General features: G+C 33.5%; 1 protein-coding gene across 2 annotated transcripts in view; it reads left to right on the top strand.

The window, feature by feature from the left end:
• The window catches only part of HELLS (helicase, lymphoid specific), a 28770-nt gene extending 13827 nt beyond the window's left edge, over positions 1 to 14943 (top strand). For both annotated transcript variants that reach the window (XM_001374847.4, XM_007478776.3), the window contains exons 11-22: positions 1529 to 1725; positions 3551 to 3647; positions 4159 to 4320; positions 6446 to 6591; positions 6673 to 6811; positions 8316 to 8399; positions 8487 to 8606; positions 9907 to 10023; positions 10539 to 10698; positions 11783 to 11879; positions 11957 to 12033; positions 14346 to 14943. In XM_001374847.4, the coding sequence (XP_001374884.2) occupies positions 1529 to 1725; positions 3551 to 3647; positions 4159 to 4320; positions 6446 to 6591; positions 6673 to 6811; positions 8316 to 8399; positions 8487 to 8606; positions 9907 to 10023; positions 10539 to 10698; positions 11783 to 11879; positions 11957 to 12033; positions 14346 to 14440 (1491 nt within the window). In that variant the 3' untranslated portion in view covers positions 14441 to 14943. The remainder of the gene's footprint in view (positions 1 to 1528; positions 1726 to 3550; positions 3648 to 4158; positions 4321 to 6445; positions 6592 to 6672; positions 6812 to 8315; positions 8400 to 8486; positions 8607 to 9906; positions 10024 to 10538; positions 10699 to 11782; positions 11880 to 11956; positions 12034 to 14345) is intronic.
• The last annotated feature ends 4724 nt before the right edge of the window (positions 14944 to 19667 follow it).

The following is a 19667-nucleotide window of genomic DNA, read 5'->3' as shown; positions in this document are numbered from 1 at the left end:
GAGCATGATCTGTTTCCACCTTTTTCCCCCTCCTGAGCATACGCATTCATAATCTATTGTTGAGAAAGTATGAGTAGCATAGGATAAACCAGCCTTGGCAATTTCCTCTCAAATTAATCTTTATCCCTGAATCTTCCCCATTTCCTTAGAAGATATTTTTCAAGTGTTCTACATTTACAGCCTTCTTTTCTTTTCCTTGACTCTTCACTGATTCAAAACTGCTTTCTTCTGGGTTGCCTGTGATCTCTTAAATGCTATCAAATGTTTTTTTGTTTTTCTCTGTCATTCTGACACCATTCTCTCCTCCTGAATACAATACTTAATTCCTTGTGAATTGTTGTAACCCTGCTGGGTTTTTGTTTCTCCTCCAGTCTTACTGCTCCTTAGTTTTTTGTCATGCTCACCAAGTGTACCCCTAAGCTGTCTTGTATAATTTCATTTGGTGACTTTATGAGCCTCTTGGGGATCATGTTTTCATTTCTGTGAATCACTCCTAGATGTATTTATTTAACCTTTGTCTTTCTTTGAAGTCCGTTTTAGGTGATAAAGTAGGTAGTGATGGGCATTTTATCTTCCTGAGTTTAATAAATCCAGCTTGAGACATTAGCTGTGTGACCCTGGACAAGTCACTTAATCCTGTTTGCCTCAATTTCCTCATTTGTAAAATTAATTGGAAAAGGAAATGACAAACCACTTCAGTGTCTTTGCTAAGAAAATAGGAATCGTGAAGATTTGGACAGACTTAAAACAACTGATAACATCAAAGTCATCTTGAACTTAGAATTACAAAAAAAATTTGTCCAAAGCACAATTCATCCTAATTTCTGCTGAGCAGCATTCATCTCATCTTTCACCTAGATTTTTGCAATTTCCTCTTACTTGGTTTCCTTTCCTGCACTCTTCTGCCTCATTAGTTTTGACACAACTGCCAAAAGTTTTCATTTAATGTAAGTCTGGACCATATTACTTGACTGACTGCAGAATCTAGCATTATTTAATTTTTATCTCATTCTTTTAAAAATCCATTTTCTGTGTGTTTTATCATATATATAATTAGTACTTTAAATTGTGTATATAACTACATTGGCCCATTGGTTCACTTGGTACCTGACACATAGTAAGCAGTTTACTACATGTTTATTGATTGATTATATATGTGTATATTGGGGTACATGTACAAACTTTTGCTGATGGAGGAATTACCTAGGTAAACTTGGGCCAATGGTAAAATAGTTAAGATGGCCTGGTGGGGTTCTAGTCCTTTTTCAACCCTCTTCTGATTCTGGGCTAGTTACTTAACCCATAGTGCTTATTAGTCTTTAAGAAAACAAGGAACACATTAATTTCTGCATCTGAATTGGTTGTTGGGAAACTCCTAACCACTTACTTTTTATAGAAATTAGAGCATGTGTGTATATGTACTGATTTCTAATGTAGGACACAATTTCATATTTAACATTTTTCAAGTGTAAAAATGTGAGTTGTGACATTTCTTGAAATCATTTTTCTCTTCCAATTCATTTTCTAGCATTGCTACTGGAAATACTTAATAGTAGATGAAGGACACAGGATTAAGAACATGAATTGTCGGCTGATCCGGGAATTAAAACGATTCAATGCTGATAATAAACTTCTTTTGACTGGAACGCCCTTGCAGAACAATTTAGCAGAGCTCTGGTCATTGCTGAACTTTTTATTGCCTGATGTTTTTGATGACTTAAAAAGGTAGGCTGGCATAGTTGATTTTTTTTTTCTTTGTTTAGAAAATTATCTGACCAGTACTTAAAATCAGATGAATCTGACCTGTTTCTTTCTAGGTAAATGAATAATAAGTGCTTTCTAGCCTGTTTTTATTATATGACACTACTTTTTGACAGAAATATACTCTCATGGAATAAAAAAAACAAAGCTTAAGTTTTATATATATATATGTTTAATGTATTTCTTATGACTTGAAATACAAGAGCTTATGGTCTGGGTCAGATCAGAAAGACCTGAGTTCAAATGCAGCCTCAGTTTATTAGCTTTGTGACCTTAGGCACACACAGCTGCTTTATTTCTCTCAAATTCCTCAGTTGCAAAATGGAAATAATACCACCTACCTCACAGGGTTGTTGTGAGGATCAAATAAGGTAAAATTTATAACAAACATCACATGGTATATAGGGACTTAATAAATACATATTCTCTTTCTCTGTTGTGGTCACCCAGCATATCAAAGAGAGAACCTCATGTATTCTCTTTCTTCAGGATCACTTGGCATACTAAGAAGTCCATAAATGTCTGAGGTGAGAATTACTGGTTATAGCTTATTAGAGGATCAAAGGCTTTGAAGCTGAAAAAGACCTTTCCAAAAACAAAAAACCCTAGGAATAGTCATGTAGCAGATGTTTTGGCAAAATATAGACTGCCTTACTAAAACTGGATCACCTATGACCACAGCTAGCTAATTAAATGACCAAGAACTTCCGTTGAACACTGCCTACATGTCATAATGCATGTCATGAGCCAATAGTTTAATTGAATAATAATACAATAACAGCATTTAGAGCTTTGAAGGTTTGAAAAAGACTTTACATATATTTTTCATTTGATCTTCACAATCCTGTGAGATAGATCCTATTCTCCCGTTAGAGTTAGGAAACTTAGTTTGACAAAGGTTAAATTAATTCACAAGGTTATATAGCAAGTATGCATCCTGAATCAGGAGTGGAATTCAGGTCTTTCTGGCTCCTAATTGCAAAGCCCTTTAAAATCCATTATCTTGTTTTATCTTTAGGACTGATGAAGGGTAAGTGGTAGTTTCCTTGTTTGATGGAGAAAAAAGCCGAAAGAGGTATACAGATAGGTATAAAACTAGCCACTAAGTGTCATTATAACATTATGAAGCCTTTATGATTTCCGCTTGGATAAATCTAGGGTAAAAAGGAAAACATTTGGTGTTGGGGAATGTGTCCATATGTGTACATCCTAATTAACTTCAGAAACTACTCAGATGAAATTGTTTACATGCTGATGTGATTTATTGATAATTCTCTTGTTCAGTGATAGATACAACAGACTATTTTTTAAAAAATCTAAATGTTCAAACTATGCTGGTAATCTAATGACAAATACAATTACAAGTTTGAGAAACTAGTAATATTTCTGTAAATCAAATTATATTTTAAATAGCTTGGTGCATAAATGCCAGTTTTTTTCTCTTTTAATGTGCATAATTGTGTATTTTTAAAGTACAGATTTTTAAGTGGTGTACTTATGATTTATTTATCTCATTGTAATTAGTTAAATGTAAATTACGTAAGGAATAACTAGAATATACTTTTAAAGAATTTTCTTATTGACTTTTGAACCTATAACAGTGCATAGTCACTTTTTGCAAAAAGTTCCATTAATTGGTGGTGATGGGCACTCCATTCTGTGTACTTCATAACAGAGTAAAACAAGAAGTAATTAATACACACAATTTATATAAACATTTTCCAACTTACTATGTGAATTATTTATGTGATTGATTGAGTAATTTAAGATTTTGTTTTTCACCCTCTAGCTTTGAGTCCTGGTTTGACATAAACAGTCTTACAGAAATTGCAGAGGACATTGTTGCTAAAGAAAGGGAACAGAATGTTTTACATATGCTTCATCAGGTTTTCATTCTTTTCTTGATTATATGTATATAAATACTTAATAGACTTAACAAATTATAGAATTACAAAAGTGATTAGATCTGGTTGGGGCAAGGTGGGAAGGTAGATGTTTTGGCTACCTGCATATATGTGGCCTTTGAATTGGGTTTTAAAGCTAAATGGAGGAGAGGCAGCTAGGTAGCACAGTGGAGAGAGCTCTAGCCCTGGGGTTGGGAGGACCTAGGTTTAAATCTTGCCTCAGATATTTCCTATCTGTGTGACCCTGGGTAAGTTACTTAACCTCATTTCCTTAGCCTTTATGATTCTTCTGTCTTAGAAGGCAAGAGTTTAAAAAAAAAAGAGGAAATGAATTATAGAATGGGGAACAGTATATATGTAATTACTAAATAGTTATTGTCAGTTTTTCTGAATTGGGGTACTCTGAGAAGACTATAATTCTGGGAATTAAAAAAAGGGTTTGCACTAGATTCCAGTTCATCTTATTTGTTATTCCTTTTTTTTTTTCTAACAGATTCTAACCCCTTTCTTATTGAGAAGACTGAAATCTGATGTTGCACTTGAGGTTCCTCCCAAACGTGAAGTAGTAGTATATGCACCTCTTTCAAAGAAACAAGAAACCTTCTATACCGCCATTGTGAATCGTACAATTTCAAAAATGTTTGGATGTAGTAAGGTATATGTTTTATGGACAGTAATGTAATATAGAGAATATAGTTATGAGTAACATTAAGGAAATTATTTTAAAGCAGTCTGAAACTGGGGACAGCTTCATGCTTGAAGCAAATTAATTTATTAAAGTTCATGAACCTCTTATCAAGGTTAAGATCTTAGAATCAGAACTAGAAAAAGCTTTAAAAAAAAAAAAGAGCTTAGAGGTCATTTAACCCAATCTTTCTCTACTATTACCTTCCCATCTCCACCAATACTTCCTTTTTTTTTTCATCAGATGAAGAAAGAAGCTCAGAGCAATTTGTTGCTTTGCTTACTGCAATAGTAAATATCAGAGCCAGGAAGCTAGTTCCCCTGACACCAAAGGTTTTTTTTTCTTACAACCTCATTAATTTATTTCTGTAGAGAAGATGTATTAAAAAGAGGGGATTGAAGTTGGATTTCCCCCTCTGTCCCCCCCTTTTTTTTTTGCCCTTCAGAAAACTCAGTAAGTTGTCTTTACTTATTTTGAGAAAGAATTTTTTATTAGCATTGTTACAGGCAATGCATGCATATGACCCCAACCAAGCTTTAAGCAGATAAATCAGCAGAGTGAAATCTGTATTGTACATGTGTGCAGAAATAGGATCACCCTGGAACTTCAAACAGAAGACTGAAATTCACTTTACCAAAAAAAAAGTAAATAAAAATAACACCCATTTTATTTTTTAAACAAGTACCATCTCTTTACATGGCAGAGCATTAAAAATACCAAAGAAATATTTTGCCCAATTGAATTTCTGTAAGGTCTGAATATTGCTTTTGTGAACCCTCTGTACAAACTGGATATTTTCTCTTTTTTGTTTTTTAAGCTTAATTTAAAGAGTTTCAGAGCCTTGCCTTCTGTAGTACTTTAAAATGTTTAGGTTTCAATTTATCAGTTATTTGAATTAAGGTGTATTAAACATAACAATTCTAACTTATAACAGGGCAATTATAATTAGTAAGACTGAAGTTTTTCCCTTTATGAGGCTTAAATCTGAAGTAAAGAATGAGATCAATGAAAACCCACCAGTCTTAAAAAGTTAATTGATAATGGTATTTATTTTATAAGGGAAGGCTTCCAACCTGTTGCTGCTTATACAAAGTGCTTTTAAGCTTTCCACCATTTTCCTCCAAAAAATAGCTATATAGAAAGTTATTTGGTGAAGTAATATGAAGCAAATTTCTCAACTTCAAATACTAATACATGTATTTTTTTGTAATACTTTCACCATCTCTAGTAATCTAGGGTAAGCTCAATCATTTTAAAATTGCAGAAAAAGGATTATAGAGAATAATTACATGTCTGAGATGATAATAGCTGGTTAATGGCAGCATAGGTCTCAAGACTCCCACCTGATCATGTTCCATAGTCTTATAGCAAAACAACAAAAACACATTAATAGCATCTATTAATAAGTCTCAGATTCCTTTTCTATGAAATAGGATACTAATAGCATTTCCTTCATAGAATGGCATAAGTAGGTAATTAATGTAGACAAAATATTTGCAAATCTTAAAAGCACTATATGGAATTTGAGTTATTTCTGTCCCTCCGGAGATTCATTTGTGTAAGTGCCAGTGTGCCTATTCAAATTCAGTGGAGATTCATGTAGCTTCCATTCTCTATTGCTTCTTCCTAGCTGAGTTATTTATTTTTTTTATTTTTTTAGGCCCTTACCTTCCATCTTGGAATCAATGCTGGGTATTGGTTCTAAGGCAGAAGAGTGGTAAGGGCTAGGCAGTGGAGGTTAAGTGACTTGCCTAGGGTCACACAGCTAGGGTCTGAGGTCAAATTTTAACCCAGGATCCTCTCACCTCTAGACCTGGCTCTCAATCCACTGAGCCACCCAGCTGCCCCCTATTTCTTTATTCTTGAATGTAATGACCACATTTAACAGAATTTACTCAAGCACACTTATCCTTTAAATTTTGCTCATAGATCATTTATAATTTGGTGCTTTTTAGTCAGTGGATGCTTGTATTTGAAAGGATGTTGATCTTTTTTTCTAAGAGTCCTGTGCTTTGGGAATTTTATACATAAGATGATATATTTTGGGAGGGAAATAGAAATATTTGCTCATAAAGTATTTCTTGATCTCTTATAGAAAGAAACTATTGAGCTGAGTCCCACAGGAAGACCAAAGCGCCGAAGCAGAAAATTGATTAATTATAGTACATTTGATGATGATAATATGCCTGATGAGTTAGAAAAATTGATCAGTCAAATGCAGCCTGAGATGGAAACACAAAGGTTTGTATTTAAATAAGTATTTTTGTATCAAAGAGTAATTTTAATGTCTGCTATATATTCATGTCTTTGTACTTTTTCTAGACCTGTGGTTGAAATGAGTATTCCTATAGAATCAGAAGTTAATCTGAAGCTACAAAACATTATGATGCTTCTTCGCAAATGTTGTAACCACCCATACCTCATTGAGTACCCTCTAGATCCTGTCACACAAGAATTTCAGGTAAATTACTAAATAGCATTTGATAATTTGATTTCTCTAGCTTCTTGATTTTGATTTATTTTAACTTTTTGGTAATTTCATTGATGTGGGGGAGTTTCCACTTTGGAAACTCCACTAGTGCCGATATGCAGCTTATTCTTAAATGCTTAGGTACTAAAAGCTTGATGATTAATTTGCCCAGGGTCTCATGGCAAGTAATCTTTTAGAGGCAGGACTTGATCTTTGGGATCTGAGACTAGTCCTTTATCCACTAGACTATTAATGTTTATTATTTTAAAATAGATATTTGAGTTGGTATAAGTTGCCATATTGTTAAATTTCAGTTATTGTTAGGAAAATTTTCTAATTCTGCCTCATTGTGGGGGGATGGAAATCCTCAAGAGTATCAGAATGCAGTTCAGTATATTTATGTGGACCTTTAGTGCTGAATTTCTGTATATTATATATGTAGCTAAGTTAACCATTTAAATTTGGGAAATTGAAAGGCACTTTTTTTTTTGCAAAATAATTCATTATTTTCCTATATTCTAGTAATAGTTGGTTGTACAGGGCTAAATTAAAATGAACCTTTTAAAAAGCTTTAAAGAATGAATAACTGATTTCCCCCCTGTTCATTTATTAGTTTTTTGCTTAATTATTAAGAAGTTATCAGATATCCGTGCATAGGAAATAAATAATATGTTGGTTATTGAAAAAAACCTACAGGTTGATTTAGTCTTTCCTATTAAGTTTATATGGCTCTTGAGTATATTGCACTTCCTTAAAAAGTACATTTACATTTATTTTAAGAATTGACCAGCTTGACTAGTTGATTTAAAATTTTAACAGTTAAGAAACCCAGGACTCCCCGTGCGCCACATTTATGTGGCACTTCAAAATTTAGAAAATGCTTTTCATGTTATTCTTTATTTTTAATTACAACCCTGTGAGTTAGGAAATAGGTTTAGAAAGATTGAGCCATACCTGATCCCTCTACATCTATTTCTAGGTTAGTTCCTACTCTGTCCTAAATCCTTCTCATACAGATAGCCCTATTCTACTTTGGAATAAAGTTGTTTGCATTGGTTTAGTTTAAGGAATTATTTCTACCTCTTTATATTACATTAATTTCTTAATTTATCACTCCCATTCCCTAACCATCAGGCCATAGATGAATGAATGAATGAGAAAGGGGAAACCAGTTTAGCAAATTAAGCCAAGACATCAACAGTGTTTCATGCTATGAGTCTTGCATCATGTTTCTCACTTCTGCAGATAAGGTTGGGAAGTTTGTATAATTATTCAGGTACAAGCTACTTTATATTGTTATTGTGTGCTTTATTTTCCTGGTTCTCTGTTATACACCTTGATGTAGGAAAGAGAGATTCCATCTTTCAACTTGGGGTTCTAAAACAACAGTTGCAGTATTGGTTTTCAGGCTCTTGATGCTTACGAATGAAAGGAATATTTAAAAATGTGATGCTTGCCTCATTACTAATGTTTATTTTCTTAACTTGCCTTTAAGATTAATGAAGAATTAGTGACAAGTTCAGGGAAATTCTTAATTCTGGATCGGATGCTTCCAGAACTCAAAAACAGGGGTCATAAGGTATTAAGTTTTAATTGGAAAATTATTTTGTTCAATAATTGTGTATTTTGGCAATCGTTTAAACATTCAGTAATATGTGCTTTTCAGGTGCTGCTTTTTTCTCAAATGACAATGATGTTGGATATCTTGATGGATTACTGTTATCTTAGAAATTACAGCTTTAGCCGATTGGATGGATCCATGTCTTATGTAGAAAGAGAAGAAAATGTAAGGGCATGTTTATGTGATTCACTTTTTGAAAATGTTTGTTATTGATCCTTGATTTCATTGTTTAGATGAATGTATCGTTGAGACCCTTCCTCGTTCTTCTGGCCGGAAAAAGAGGAATTAGTGAAAAAGAAAAGGCCTAGTGGCAGGTTTTAGCTACAGTCAAGCAATTAAATCCTCTTTTTTGCCTATTTATAACATTCTAAAAAAGAAGTATTGTGGGTATTTTTCCTCTTCCTTAACTCTATAATCTGCCACTGACATTTTTTGTTAAAGGGAAAATTTTCCTGAGTCAAGGCAATGATTCGGTATATTACATAGTAAGAATTTAAGTACTCAGTATTTCCTCAGTACTGAGGATGCACTCAGTATAAGACAGGCATACTTTTCCTAAGATTGGACCAGTCAGTGTTTGAAGTATTAAATAACTTTAGGATTTATCTGTAGGAGAGTCTTAAACAGAAAATCATACAAGTAGAATGGACAGATGGTGTGTTGTAAAGAGATTCAATTCTTGGCTTTGAAGGATAGATAGAAAGAACTAGGAATGACCTTAGTCAGAAGCATGGCCTGATTAATGTCATAGCAGCAGGCCATCCTGTGTTCTGGGAACATCAATAGAATAGGCCTGAATGGCATAGAGACTTTGTTATTAGCATGATGGAGTTGAGGCTAGGAGGGTGTTCCCAGATGATTAGAACACCAGTTTTAAGACCATAGAATTTTATCTAATAGAAAATGAAGTACCCCTGAAGATATTTGCGAAGGGGGCAGGAATGATGTGAAATTGGTGTTTGAGGACCATTGATATGGAAGATCCTATGAAAGATGGATTTTAGGGAATTACTTAGGATTGGGGAGATTTGTTATGTCTGTATTGTCAAACTCAAATTGAAACAGGGGCCATTAAACCATACATAATGATTCCCATGAGCTGCACTAATGACTTAGAAAATCACATTAATGTTACCTATTTTCTGTTGCATTTTAATTTTGTTAAACATTTCCCAATTTTAATCTGGTTCTGTATAAGCTCCAGTTCAGAAATTCATTAAGGGGCTCCTTACTAGGTTGGCTGCAGAAAGGATGAATTTTACAGAGATAACTCATGAAAATAAGATGAATTGTGATTTGTAATAGTAGAGGGAATACTCATAATTGTGGATCTTTGAAATACTGGAATAAACTATAGTCCTATTTCAGTTTAGTTGGCTTAGCCAAGATACTTGCGATTCTGTTGCACTTGTCAGCTTTAGTTCTTGATTTCCAAATTTTACTAAGTTCTTTTTTTCCCTTTTAGATGCACAAATTCAACACAGATCCTGAAGTATTCCTCTTTTTAGTTAGTACTCGAGCTGGTGGTCTAGGGATTAATTTAACTGCAGCAGATACGGTTATCATTTATGATAGTGATTGGGTAAGTTCAGTGGGACTGGGATTGGATTTTTTTATTCTGAATTCTTTTTGGAAAAAAAAAAATTTGTTCTGGAAATTTTTAGTGATAACTTCAATTTTACGTTGCCTACATTTCCCAAAGTGTATCTGCACATTGATATCCCAATGTGTACCTCTCCCAACTCTTCTCAGAAAACATCCTTTATAACTTAGAATTTAAAAAAAAAGTAAAGTACACATTTTAAAAAGTCTTTGTAAAGGAAGAAGGAAGGTTAGGATTTTGTTTTTAATGATTAATTTTCCTAATTGTCAGCATATCCATTCTGGAATTTTCTATTTTTTACATAGTACCATTTTTTTTTAACTTGAGTGAATTTGATGTTGCTTTTGAGTGTTCTCACTCTGAAGAAAAAATTGACAAAATAAGATACTATAGTTTAAAATACTTTCCCCTTTTTATTCTGCTAGGATTTTGTATATTGATTCTGTTATAAATTTAAGTTAATACTATTGGTATGATATATCTTTCATTTCAAGAATCCTCAGTCTGATCTTCAGGCCCAAGATAGATGTCACAGAATTGGGCAAACAAAACCAGTTGTTGTGTATCGTCTTGTGACAGCAAATACTGTTGACCAGAAAATCGTGGAGAGAGCAGCTGCCAAGAGGAGGCTGGAAAAACTCATCATCCACAAAAGTAATTAACAGTTTTGTAATAAAGTTCTTGTGCTACTAATATATTCCTCAGGAAGTTGGTCTGCAATAGTTTGCTTTGTCTTTTTACCAAAAAAAAAAAGTTCTTTTAATTTCTCCTAACTAAATTTAGTGGGGCAGAGCTGAGGTAGGGTGGAATGAAGTGATAAGGAGATTTGATTTGTGGGGATTCAAAGCTTTCCAAATAAATATTATAAATTTTGTGAGTAATGGTGGTGTTGAACTGAAATAGGATAATCTTGCTGTAGTGTCAGATTCATAGAAATGGAAGGTCCTGACACTGTACATAAGGATCTCTGTGGGCTATATGTTGACATTGAAAACTCATGTTAAAGACTTTTTGTACATTTTTTAAAATTTAATTAAGTTTTCATCTGGTTTGAACTGCACTAAGTTGTATATTTGATACCTGGTTTAGAAGGGTAAGTTGTAGGGTTTGGGAATAATTGATGGGCTTTTGTGGGCATGTTTAATTTGAAGTAATGAGGCATTTTAGTTGTGATGGTCAAGCAGGCAGTAGTATGTGTGATACGAAAGTGTGATGGAATCATGGTAGGATTCTTATAAAATGACCTAAAAAAGCTTTGTTGCTATCAACAATGATTATATAATTCTTTTCATTGAAAGTTAGTTTATACTGAAATGTAATTATGCCTTTAATTCCATCTTTACAAAATTTACAGTATGCAGATATTTACCTCACTATGGATTCATAAACCATTAGCAAATAAATATTTGCCCAAATATTGACACTATTCCATTGCTAGTTGGGTAATTTGGTTGCCGCCATCTTATGCATTTAAAATATACTGTAGACTGGGTAGATTTGTATTTGTAATATTATTGTATATAAAAGTTATCTTTTTTTATAAGCAGTGATACATAAATTGTTGGGGGTTTTTTGATACATAAATTGTTTTTAAAGAACTTGGATAGTTTTGATTTTTGGACATTCTGTAGATTTAGGCATGCTTAGTGTTCTTTGTTTTTATTTCCAATATTTTAATTTAACTTAGAAAAATTGTCATCGCTCAGTATTTTTAATATTAATTTTAAAATGTTTTTAGATCATTTCAAAGGTGGTAAATCTGGATTAAGTCAATCTAAAACCTTCTTGGATCCTCAGGAATTGATGGAATTATTGAAATCCAGAGACTATGAAAGGTAGGATTTTATTTTATTTTAAAAACCTATTAAGTTACATTTCTCTATGAAATTACATGGTATATATTTCTCTTCAGGGAAGTAAAAGGATCAAGGGAGAAAGTTATCAGTGATAAAGATTTAGAATTGTTGCTGGATCGGAGTGACCTAATTGGTAAGCATGTCTCGACGTTTCCCCACCCCTACCCCTGTTTTAGTGGGATTTGCACCAGCAGAAGTGGTTCTTATCATTGGGAAGGATGTTTTGGGAACAATAGCTGGTATTTCTTCAGCTGTACTTCTGAATAACTAATAAATTTAAAGCTAAAAGGAGTCATTGAAATCCTCTAATTTATGCAGTTCTTATTTGCCATGACACTGGGGCCTATGAGATTTAAGGTGATTATCTAAAACATCTAGTTTGCAACTGAACTAGTGTTTCTCGATGTAGTGTAATGTGAAAATGTAAGTTACTTCTTACCTTTCCAGTTGACCTTTGAACAGTATACAGAGTAGCTAATCTTTTTCAAGCTTACAAATTGATTTTATTATAGTTGTAGTGATAGTTTACTCCTTAAGTCTAAATCTTTAAAGGAAATTCTGTGCATCTTAAGAGGATTTCAGCATAGCCATGGAACAGAATACATTATAGCTTTGCGATCTTTTGTACTCTATTAGATGGGATCTGATTCAATCTCTGAATTGAAATGATGAGGTGTAGTGTGTTTTAGTTCTCTACTTCTGACCTTATTGCTCCTCAGCTATAGACTTATCAGTTACTCTTAATTTAGCAATAATTGAATGGAAAAATAAGATAATGTTGAATTCTCAAAGGGAATGATGCTGTGCTTTCTCATCCTTTTGTGACTGTTAGATTAGCAGTAATGGTGTAGCATAGATATAAAGTGGCACCATATCCTAATCTTGTCTTATTCACACTATGATTGAAAAGCTTTTTTTTAAGCACCTTCATACTAAATCTCAAACTCAATATTATGCATTGAAGACACAAACAGAAAAAGAGAAACAATTCCTACTCCCAAAGAGCTTAACCAGGACGATGTATCTAGTGATGATGAAGACCTTATGTTAGAGGGAAGATTCAAATAAAGTGAAAAATAGTAGAGATCATAAATAATGAAAATGTACCATCATGTTAATTATCCACTTCTGCTAGAACAGATTCAATCAGAATTAAGTGCTTGCTATGTATCAGGCTGTGCTAAGTAGCTGGTAATACAAAGAGAAACAGACATTCTCTTACTTTGAGAAATTCATTAAGATCATAGGGTCATGCAAACAGTTGTGTACAAATTAGGGATAGTCTCAGAGGGAAGGCACTAGGATTGAAAAGGACTTCTTGTAGAAGATAGCATTTTTGCTTACACAAATAGAATCCAGAGAAACCAGGAAACATTATTGGAGTTGAAGTCAGGATATGGATTCAAATTGTTTCTAGTATTTAGTACTTATGTAATCTTCAATGCCCTGGATTGAAGTCAGGAAATGTAGGTTTAAATCCTGTCCCTGATATTGTCTAGGTGTGTGACCGTAGTCAATTCATTCTCTTTGGGTTCTAATTTCCTTATTTGTAAAATTGAGCTATAGCATTTTATTTATATCACATTCATTGAGGGGGAAGCATTTTAAAAACTTTGTTAGTTGGTTCCCTGGGGTATTATGTGCCTTAGAATGTTGTGAATGATTAGTACTGGGGAAGATGAGAAGTGAATTGGAAAAGATTTTTTAAAGTATATGTTCTATGTGATTAATAATTCAAAAGTAGTTCTAAGTTCATTTTTGTACTTGGATTTAATGGCTGCCATAATTGAAAAAGATACTTCACAAACATCCAAATATAAATGGTTGCACAAATCATGTAAAGATTTTTATTGAAATTTGAGCAGCAAATTTCCATCTTTGTGGAAAAGTATATTTTCTTGAGGTCAGGTCTACATTCTAGGTCCTGTTCCATGTGGATCAAACAGTTATCAAAATGGGCAGACTGGATTTTCATGGTGTTGGATGAATAGCTTTCATCTGCTTCTAGGCTGAGTGGGTTGGGAGTAGGGAAGCATAACAGGGAGTTAAGGGTCTTAGGAAAGTACCATTTTTTGTATGTACTTAAGATCCAAGCCTACTGATAATACCATTCACTATGTTTTACTTCTTGCTAGCTGCTGCTATGTCTGCTTTTCCTCACAGCTCTTAGTGAGCCTCTTTTGTTTTGGGGAAAGAATGACAAAATAAGTCTAGGAAATCCCTTCCTCTACTTGTGAATACATGTGACTTTTTTACAGTATTCACAATTTGCAAACAGCTGGGAAAGTTGATGTAAATGTCTGTAAATGTTGAAGTTAGAAAATGTTTAGCAGTTTTCAGTAGAATACAAATCCATTTAAAAACATGATAGTAATTGTACAATGAGTATATTGCTTTAGAATATAATGTTTTGTTAACATACTCATTTCTATGTTTCTTTCATAGATCAAATGAATGCCTCTGTGCCAGTTAAAGAGAAAGTAGGAATTTTCAAGGTTTTAGAAAATTCTGAAGACTCGGATGCTGAATGTATGTTCTGAATTGGGATGTAAAGAATAGCCTCAAAGTGGGTTCTTATTCACATAAAGTGATTTACTTGTTGGTTTTGAAACCCAGTTAATCTGTCCATTTTTTAGTTTTCAGTTATTTGTAACAGCCTACATTAACAGGTGCAATCCCATTTTTAATAGATGGTAGCTTTCTGAGCCTTGATAAGAACAAAAGAAAAAAACATGTTAGATTCAGGTTTTCCAGTAACTTTTGAGTTCTAGTAATGTTCTTGTTAAAGGCCATTGTATACTTAAAACTGCCAGATTTATACAGTCTTCCTGTGGAAGTTTTTGCATGTCTTTCTGCATTCTCCCTCATCCCTCCCCTAGGAATACAGTTTATAGATAATTTTGCTTCAGTTATGGAGTTGGGATAGAATGGGAAGAAGGGGGAGATTGGGAATAATGGTTTATTTTGTTTTGTAAGCAAAATTGTATAATTTTAGTGTTCATTGCTATAACTTGTTTTTCCAAATAAATGTTCATTATTGTAAGATGACTGAATCAAGTTCTTTTATTAGAAAAGTAGTGGGTCATGTGAAGTCTTCATTGTAATGGTCCTATGATAGGTACTAGGATCATACTTCCACCTTCAGTAACAAAGCTCACTTCTCTGGCCAAGGAAACAGAATAAATAGACTGATACTGACTATTTTGAGAGGTGAAAAGGGGCCTTGAGAATGTAGAAACATTGGTTTTGTAATTACATTTTACTTAAAAGTATTTTTTACCATATTTTTGGCATTTTTTGGTATGGTCTTAATTTGTCAATATCCCTTCTATCTTCCCTATTCAATGAGCTATCCCTAGGTAACAAAGAAAAAGGAAGGGTTATAAAAACAGTTCAATAAAACTAACCAACTCCAGTACCTTCAGTGTACATCAGAGCTGTCACAGTCCACAACATTACTGAGTTCAGTGTGAACCAGTTTAAAACATGACTGAGAAATATTTAATAAAATTAGAATAAAAGTGCTACATTTAAGAACTTGTCTATATGTGACCTTCCATATTCAAAATGACTTATGTATAAATCCCTGTTTCTGTTTGAATTTGATAGCAAAGTTGTTCTACCCACTATTCATTTGTTCTTCACACACCCTCACTACCAATACACCCCCCCCCACACACACACACACACCCCTATGCAAACAAGAGATGGCAATATATTATCTCATCTTTCAAGAACAAATTTGTCTTGGTCATCACAATAAGTCAAAATTTGATTTGTGGTCGAGTTATTTTTATCTGCTTATAATTCACTTGTTATAACTATATCCAGGCTTCTTTGAACTTTTCATGTAGAATTATTAGTAAATTTTTAGAATAGATGATTTATTCAGTAGAGAACATAATGTAATAGAAGGGACAAAGCTTTTGGAGAACAGTATACAATTAAGGATACAATTAAGTCCTGGAACTTTATTCACAAGTGAACTTATTCATTGTTTTCACATCTTGGATTAGAAATTGATACCTGTAGATTTTGAAATGAACAATCTTGTCATCTCTTTTTGCTTTACTGCTAATGAGAGTATATTTTACCTTTAGATAATTTTTATATGGTGCTTCATATGTGCCAGGCACAGTGCTCTTATTCTTTAGCACAATGAAAGAAAAGGAAAGTGCCTGAAATCAAGAGGTTTACATTCTAACAATGGAAAATAGAAAGCTTAAAAGGGCCAGAATAGGGTATGGTATTTGGTGATGAAAGGATAATAATAATGATGGAAGGGGATTCCAAAGAATTCGGCTATATGTTTTTACATATTTCTTATGGAAACATTTTGTATATGCTGTCATTTTGCAATTTCAGCTAAAAACTCAAAATATATGCAGAAAAATGAACATTGAGTAATTCTGGATATTGTAGCAATTTACTAATATAGAAATCACAATGCAAAGAATTAGGCTTAGTCTTAATCACAACCTTTCTACACAGTGAAAGAATAAACCACAGATTTTTGAGCATTCTTACATGAGAGATTTATACTTAGTCCATTTATTAATATTAAAAGAAGTGACAGAAGGAGCAAAAGCAGAACTTAAGAGGATGTGTGTTAAGGATTTTGACGTTTTGGGGGTATAATTTGAAGAAAAACTAGTATAAGACTTGGATATCTGAATTTTCCACTCATTAAAAAATGATAAACACTTAAATTTGTTAAAAATCAACATTTTGGCAGGTACATGCTGCTTGAGAATCAATCTGTAGTCTAACAAATGATTCTTTACCAGGATAGTCCACAAAAATTAGATTCTGAAAGTAATCCCACTAGAACTCTTGCTTATCTTAGAGCACCTCATTAAAATCTGAATAGTTATTCTCCCATTCATATAATTTGACTCCACACAATCTGTAATTTATGCATGCCCTCTCAAGATTTTATCCTGGAACCTCTTCCTCCATTTCACTTCATCTGTACACACATGATTCCTAAACTCAACTTGCCAAATGCATCCTTTTCCCTCCAAACTTTATCTTCCTAACTTCCCCATTACTCTCAAAGAAACCACTTCCTCCTGGTGGAAAGAAGCTTGGCTTCTGGTCTAATACAATCACTCATCACCTCATGCCTGATCTAATACAGCTTTGTGTTTGGTCCAGGAGGAAGTGGGAATAAGCATTTTTATAGTACCTATTATATGCTGGGCACTTTGCTAATGCTTTACAAATATCTCATAGGATTCTCATAATCCTAAATAGGTCCTTTTATCCTTTTTTATTTGTTAACCCTTGTAACTGAGGCAAATGGAAAATAGATAACTGGGTTGTGTCTGAGGTCAGTTTAGAATTCAGGTCTCGACTCTTAAAACCATCTCTCCCTCAACATCCACTGTTGTCACAAGTCTTGGCCCACTCAGGTCCATCTTCCAGTCATCTGTTAAAGGTGATTTTTTTCAAAGCAAAGGTCTGACCATGCCACTCCCTTCTAATAAACCCCAGTGGGTCCCTTTTCCCTCTAGTAGGTTGTGTATAGTGTTCAGGGAAGGAATAATACCTCCGAAGTGAGAGGGCTTGCTGAACCTTGTGAGATGTCATTCCTCTCTGAACCCAATCCAGCATCAAACACATTCAGTTGCCCTGTGTACCCCAGTTTCCACATCTGTTAAATGAGCTGGAGAAGAAAATGGCAAACCACTCCAGTATCTTTGCCAAGAAAACTTCAAAATGGGGTCACAAAGTCTGACACAACTTAAGTGACTCAACTAGCCTTTCATGGATTCTCCTCTCCTACCCTCTCAGCTTGTCAGTTTTGTCTCATTTTGCATATCCTCCATTTACTTAAATGTAAAAAGGATAACACCTTGAAATGTCATGAAACCAAGAAGACCAAAAACAGTAAAAAGACATGTATGCCAATATCCCTAGTGAATATCCATGCAAAAAATTTAAACAATATGAGCAATGAGATCACAGCAATATATCACAAGGATCATACACTATGACCAGGTGGATTTTATACAAGGAATGTAGGGATGCTTCACTATTAGGAAACTATCAGTATAATTGACAATTATCAATAACAAAACCAACAGAAGCCATGTGATTATTTTGATAGATGCAGAAAAAGCTATTGAAATACAACATTCATTCCTATTAACACTAGAGAATATTGGAATAAATGGAAGCTTCCTCAAAATGATAAAATTGAACCATCAGCAAGCATCTATAATGGCAATAAGCTAGAGAAGAAGTAGTAAGTTCAGGAGTGAAATGAGGAAGTTATTACAACTATTCAGTTTTATATCAGAAATGCTAGCTATAGCTATAACAAGAAGAAAAAATTGGAGGAATTAGAATAGGCAATGAGGAAGTGAAGCTATCACTCTTTGCAGATTGGTATATATACGTAGAGAATCTTAGAGATGCAACCAAAAAATGAATCAAAACAATTAACAATTTTAGCAAAGTTGCAGGATATAAAACCCACAGAAATCATCAGCATTTCTCTATACTACCAATAAAGCTTAATGGAAAGAGATAGAAATACCATACAAAAATAATTGTAGACAACATAAAACACCTGGGAATCTATTAGCCAAGACAAGCCCAGGAACTATATGATCACAGCTACAAAACTTTTCACAGAAATAGATCTAAATAATTGGAAAAACGTTTAATTGCTCGTGGGTTGGCTGAAGCCAATATAGTAAAACCAGCAAGTCTTCCTAAATTAATTTATGTATTCAGTGACATACCAATCAAACTACCCAAAAATTATTTCAAAAGAGGTAGAAAAAATAATCCATCTGGAAGAACAAAGATCCAGACTATCAAGGGAATTAATGAAAACAAAAACATGAAGGAAGGTGACTTAGCTATACTGGATCTCAAACTATATTATAAAGTGGCAGTTATCAAACAATCTGGTACTTGCTAAGAAATAAAGTGGAGAGCCAATGGAATAGACCATAGCAACCAATCCAAGGATCCAAGCTTTTGGAAGAACTCACTATTTGACAGAAACTGCTGGAAAAACTGGAAAACAGTATGGCAGAAACTATACATAGATCAACACCTTTCCATATACCAAGGTAAAGTCAAAATAGATAACATGATTTTGAAATAAAGAGTAATACCAAAAACTTGAGGAGAGCACAAACTTATCAAACTTATGGATAAGGGAAGACTAGAGTTCCAAACAACACATAGTGAACTTTGAGATATGAAATAGATAAGTGACTACATTAATTTTTTTCCCCTTTTTTAAAAAACTTACTAATATAATTTATCTACAAGTGTCCCAGCCCTGGAGACAGATGTGTTCATACAAATTAAGTCTTTCATGTTTCTACCTTCAGTTCAATTCTCTGGAGGTAACATAATTTCTAGTATTAATTCTGTAGCTGCCTATGATATTGCCTTGGTTCTACTAATTTCCCTGTTCATTATTCTGTATAGTTCTTTCCAAGTTTTTTTTATTAGCCTACTCATCTTTTTTTATGGTAAAGTGGTATTCTATCATAGTCATATACCAAAATTTGTTTAGCTATAATCCAATTGATGGACACTCCCTTAATTTCCTATTCTTTGTCACCACAGAGACCTGCTATAAATATTTTGGAACATATAGGTTCTTTTTCTTTTTCCCTATCCAACAGCATGGAATTATATCCAGAGAATTATAAAATGGAGTTTAAGGAAATACAAAGTTTTACAACTCTGTGGATGTAATTCCAAATTGCTCTCCAAAGTGGGTGAATCATTTCACAG

Source organism: Monodelphis domestica, chromosome 1 (assembly GCF_027887165.1).
Source record: "Monodelphis domestica isolate mMonDom1 chromosome 1, mMonDom1.pri, whole genome shotgun sequence".
NCBI classification, from domain to species: Eukaryota; Metazoa; Chordata; class Mammalia; order Didelphimorphia; family Didelphidae; genus Monodelphis; species Monodelphis domestica.
Note: the sequence above shows the minus strand (reverse complement) of the source record. Positions and strands in the feature narration are given on the sequence as shown.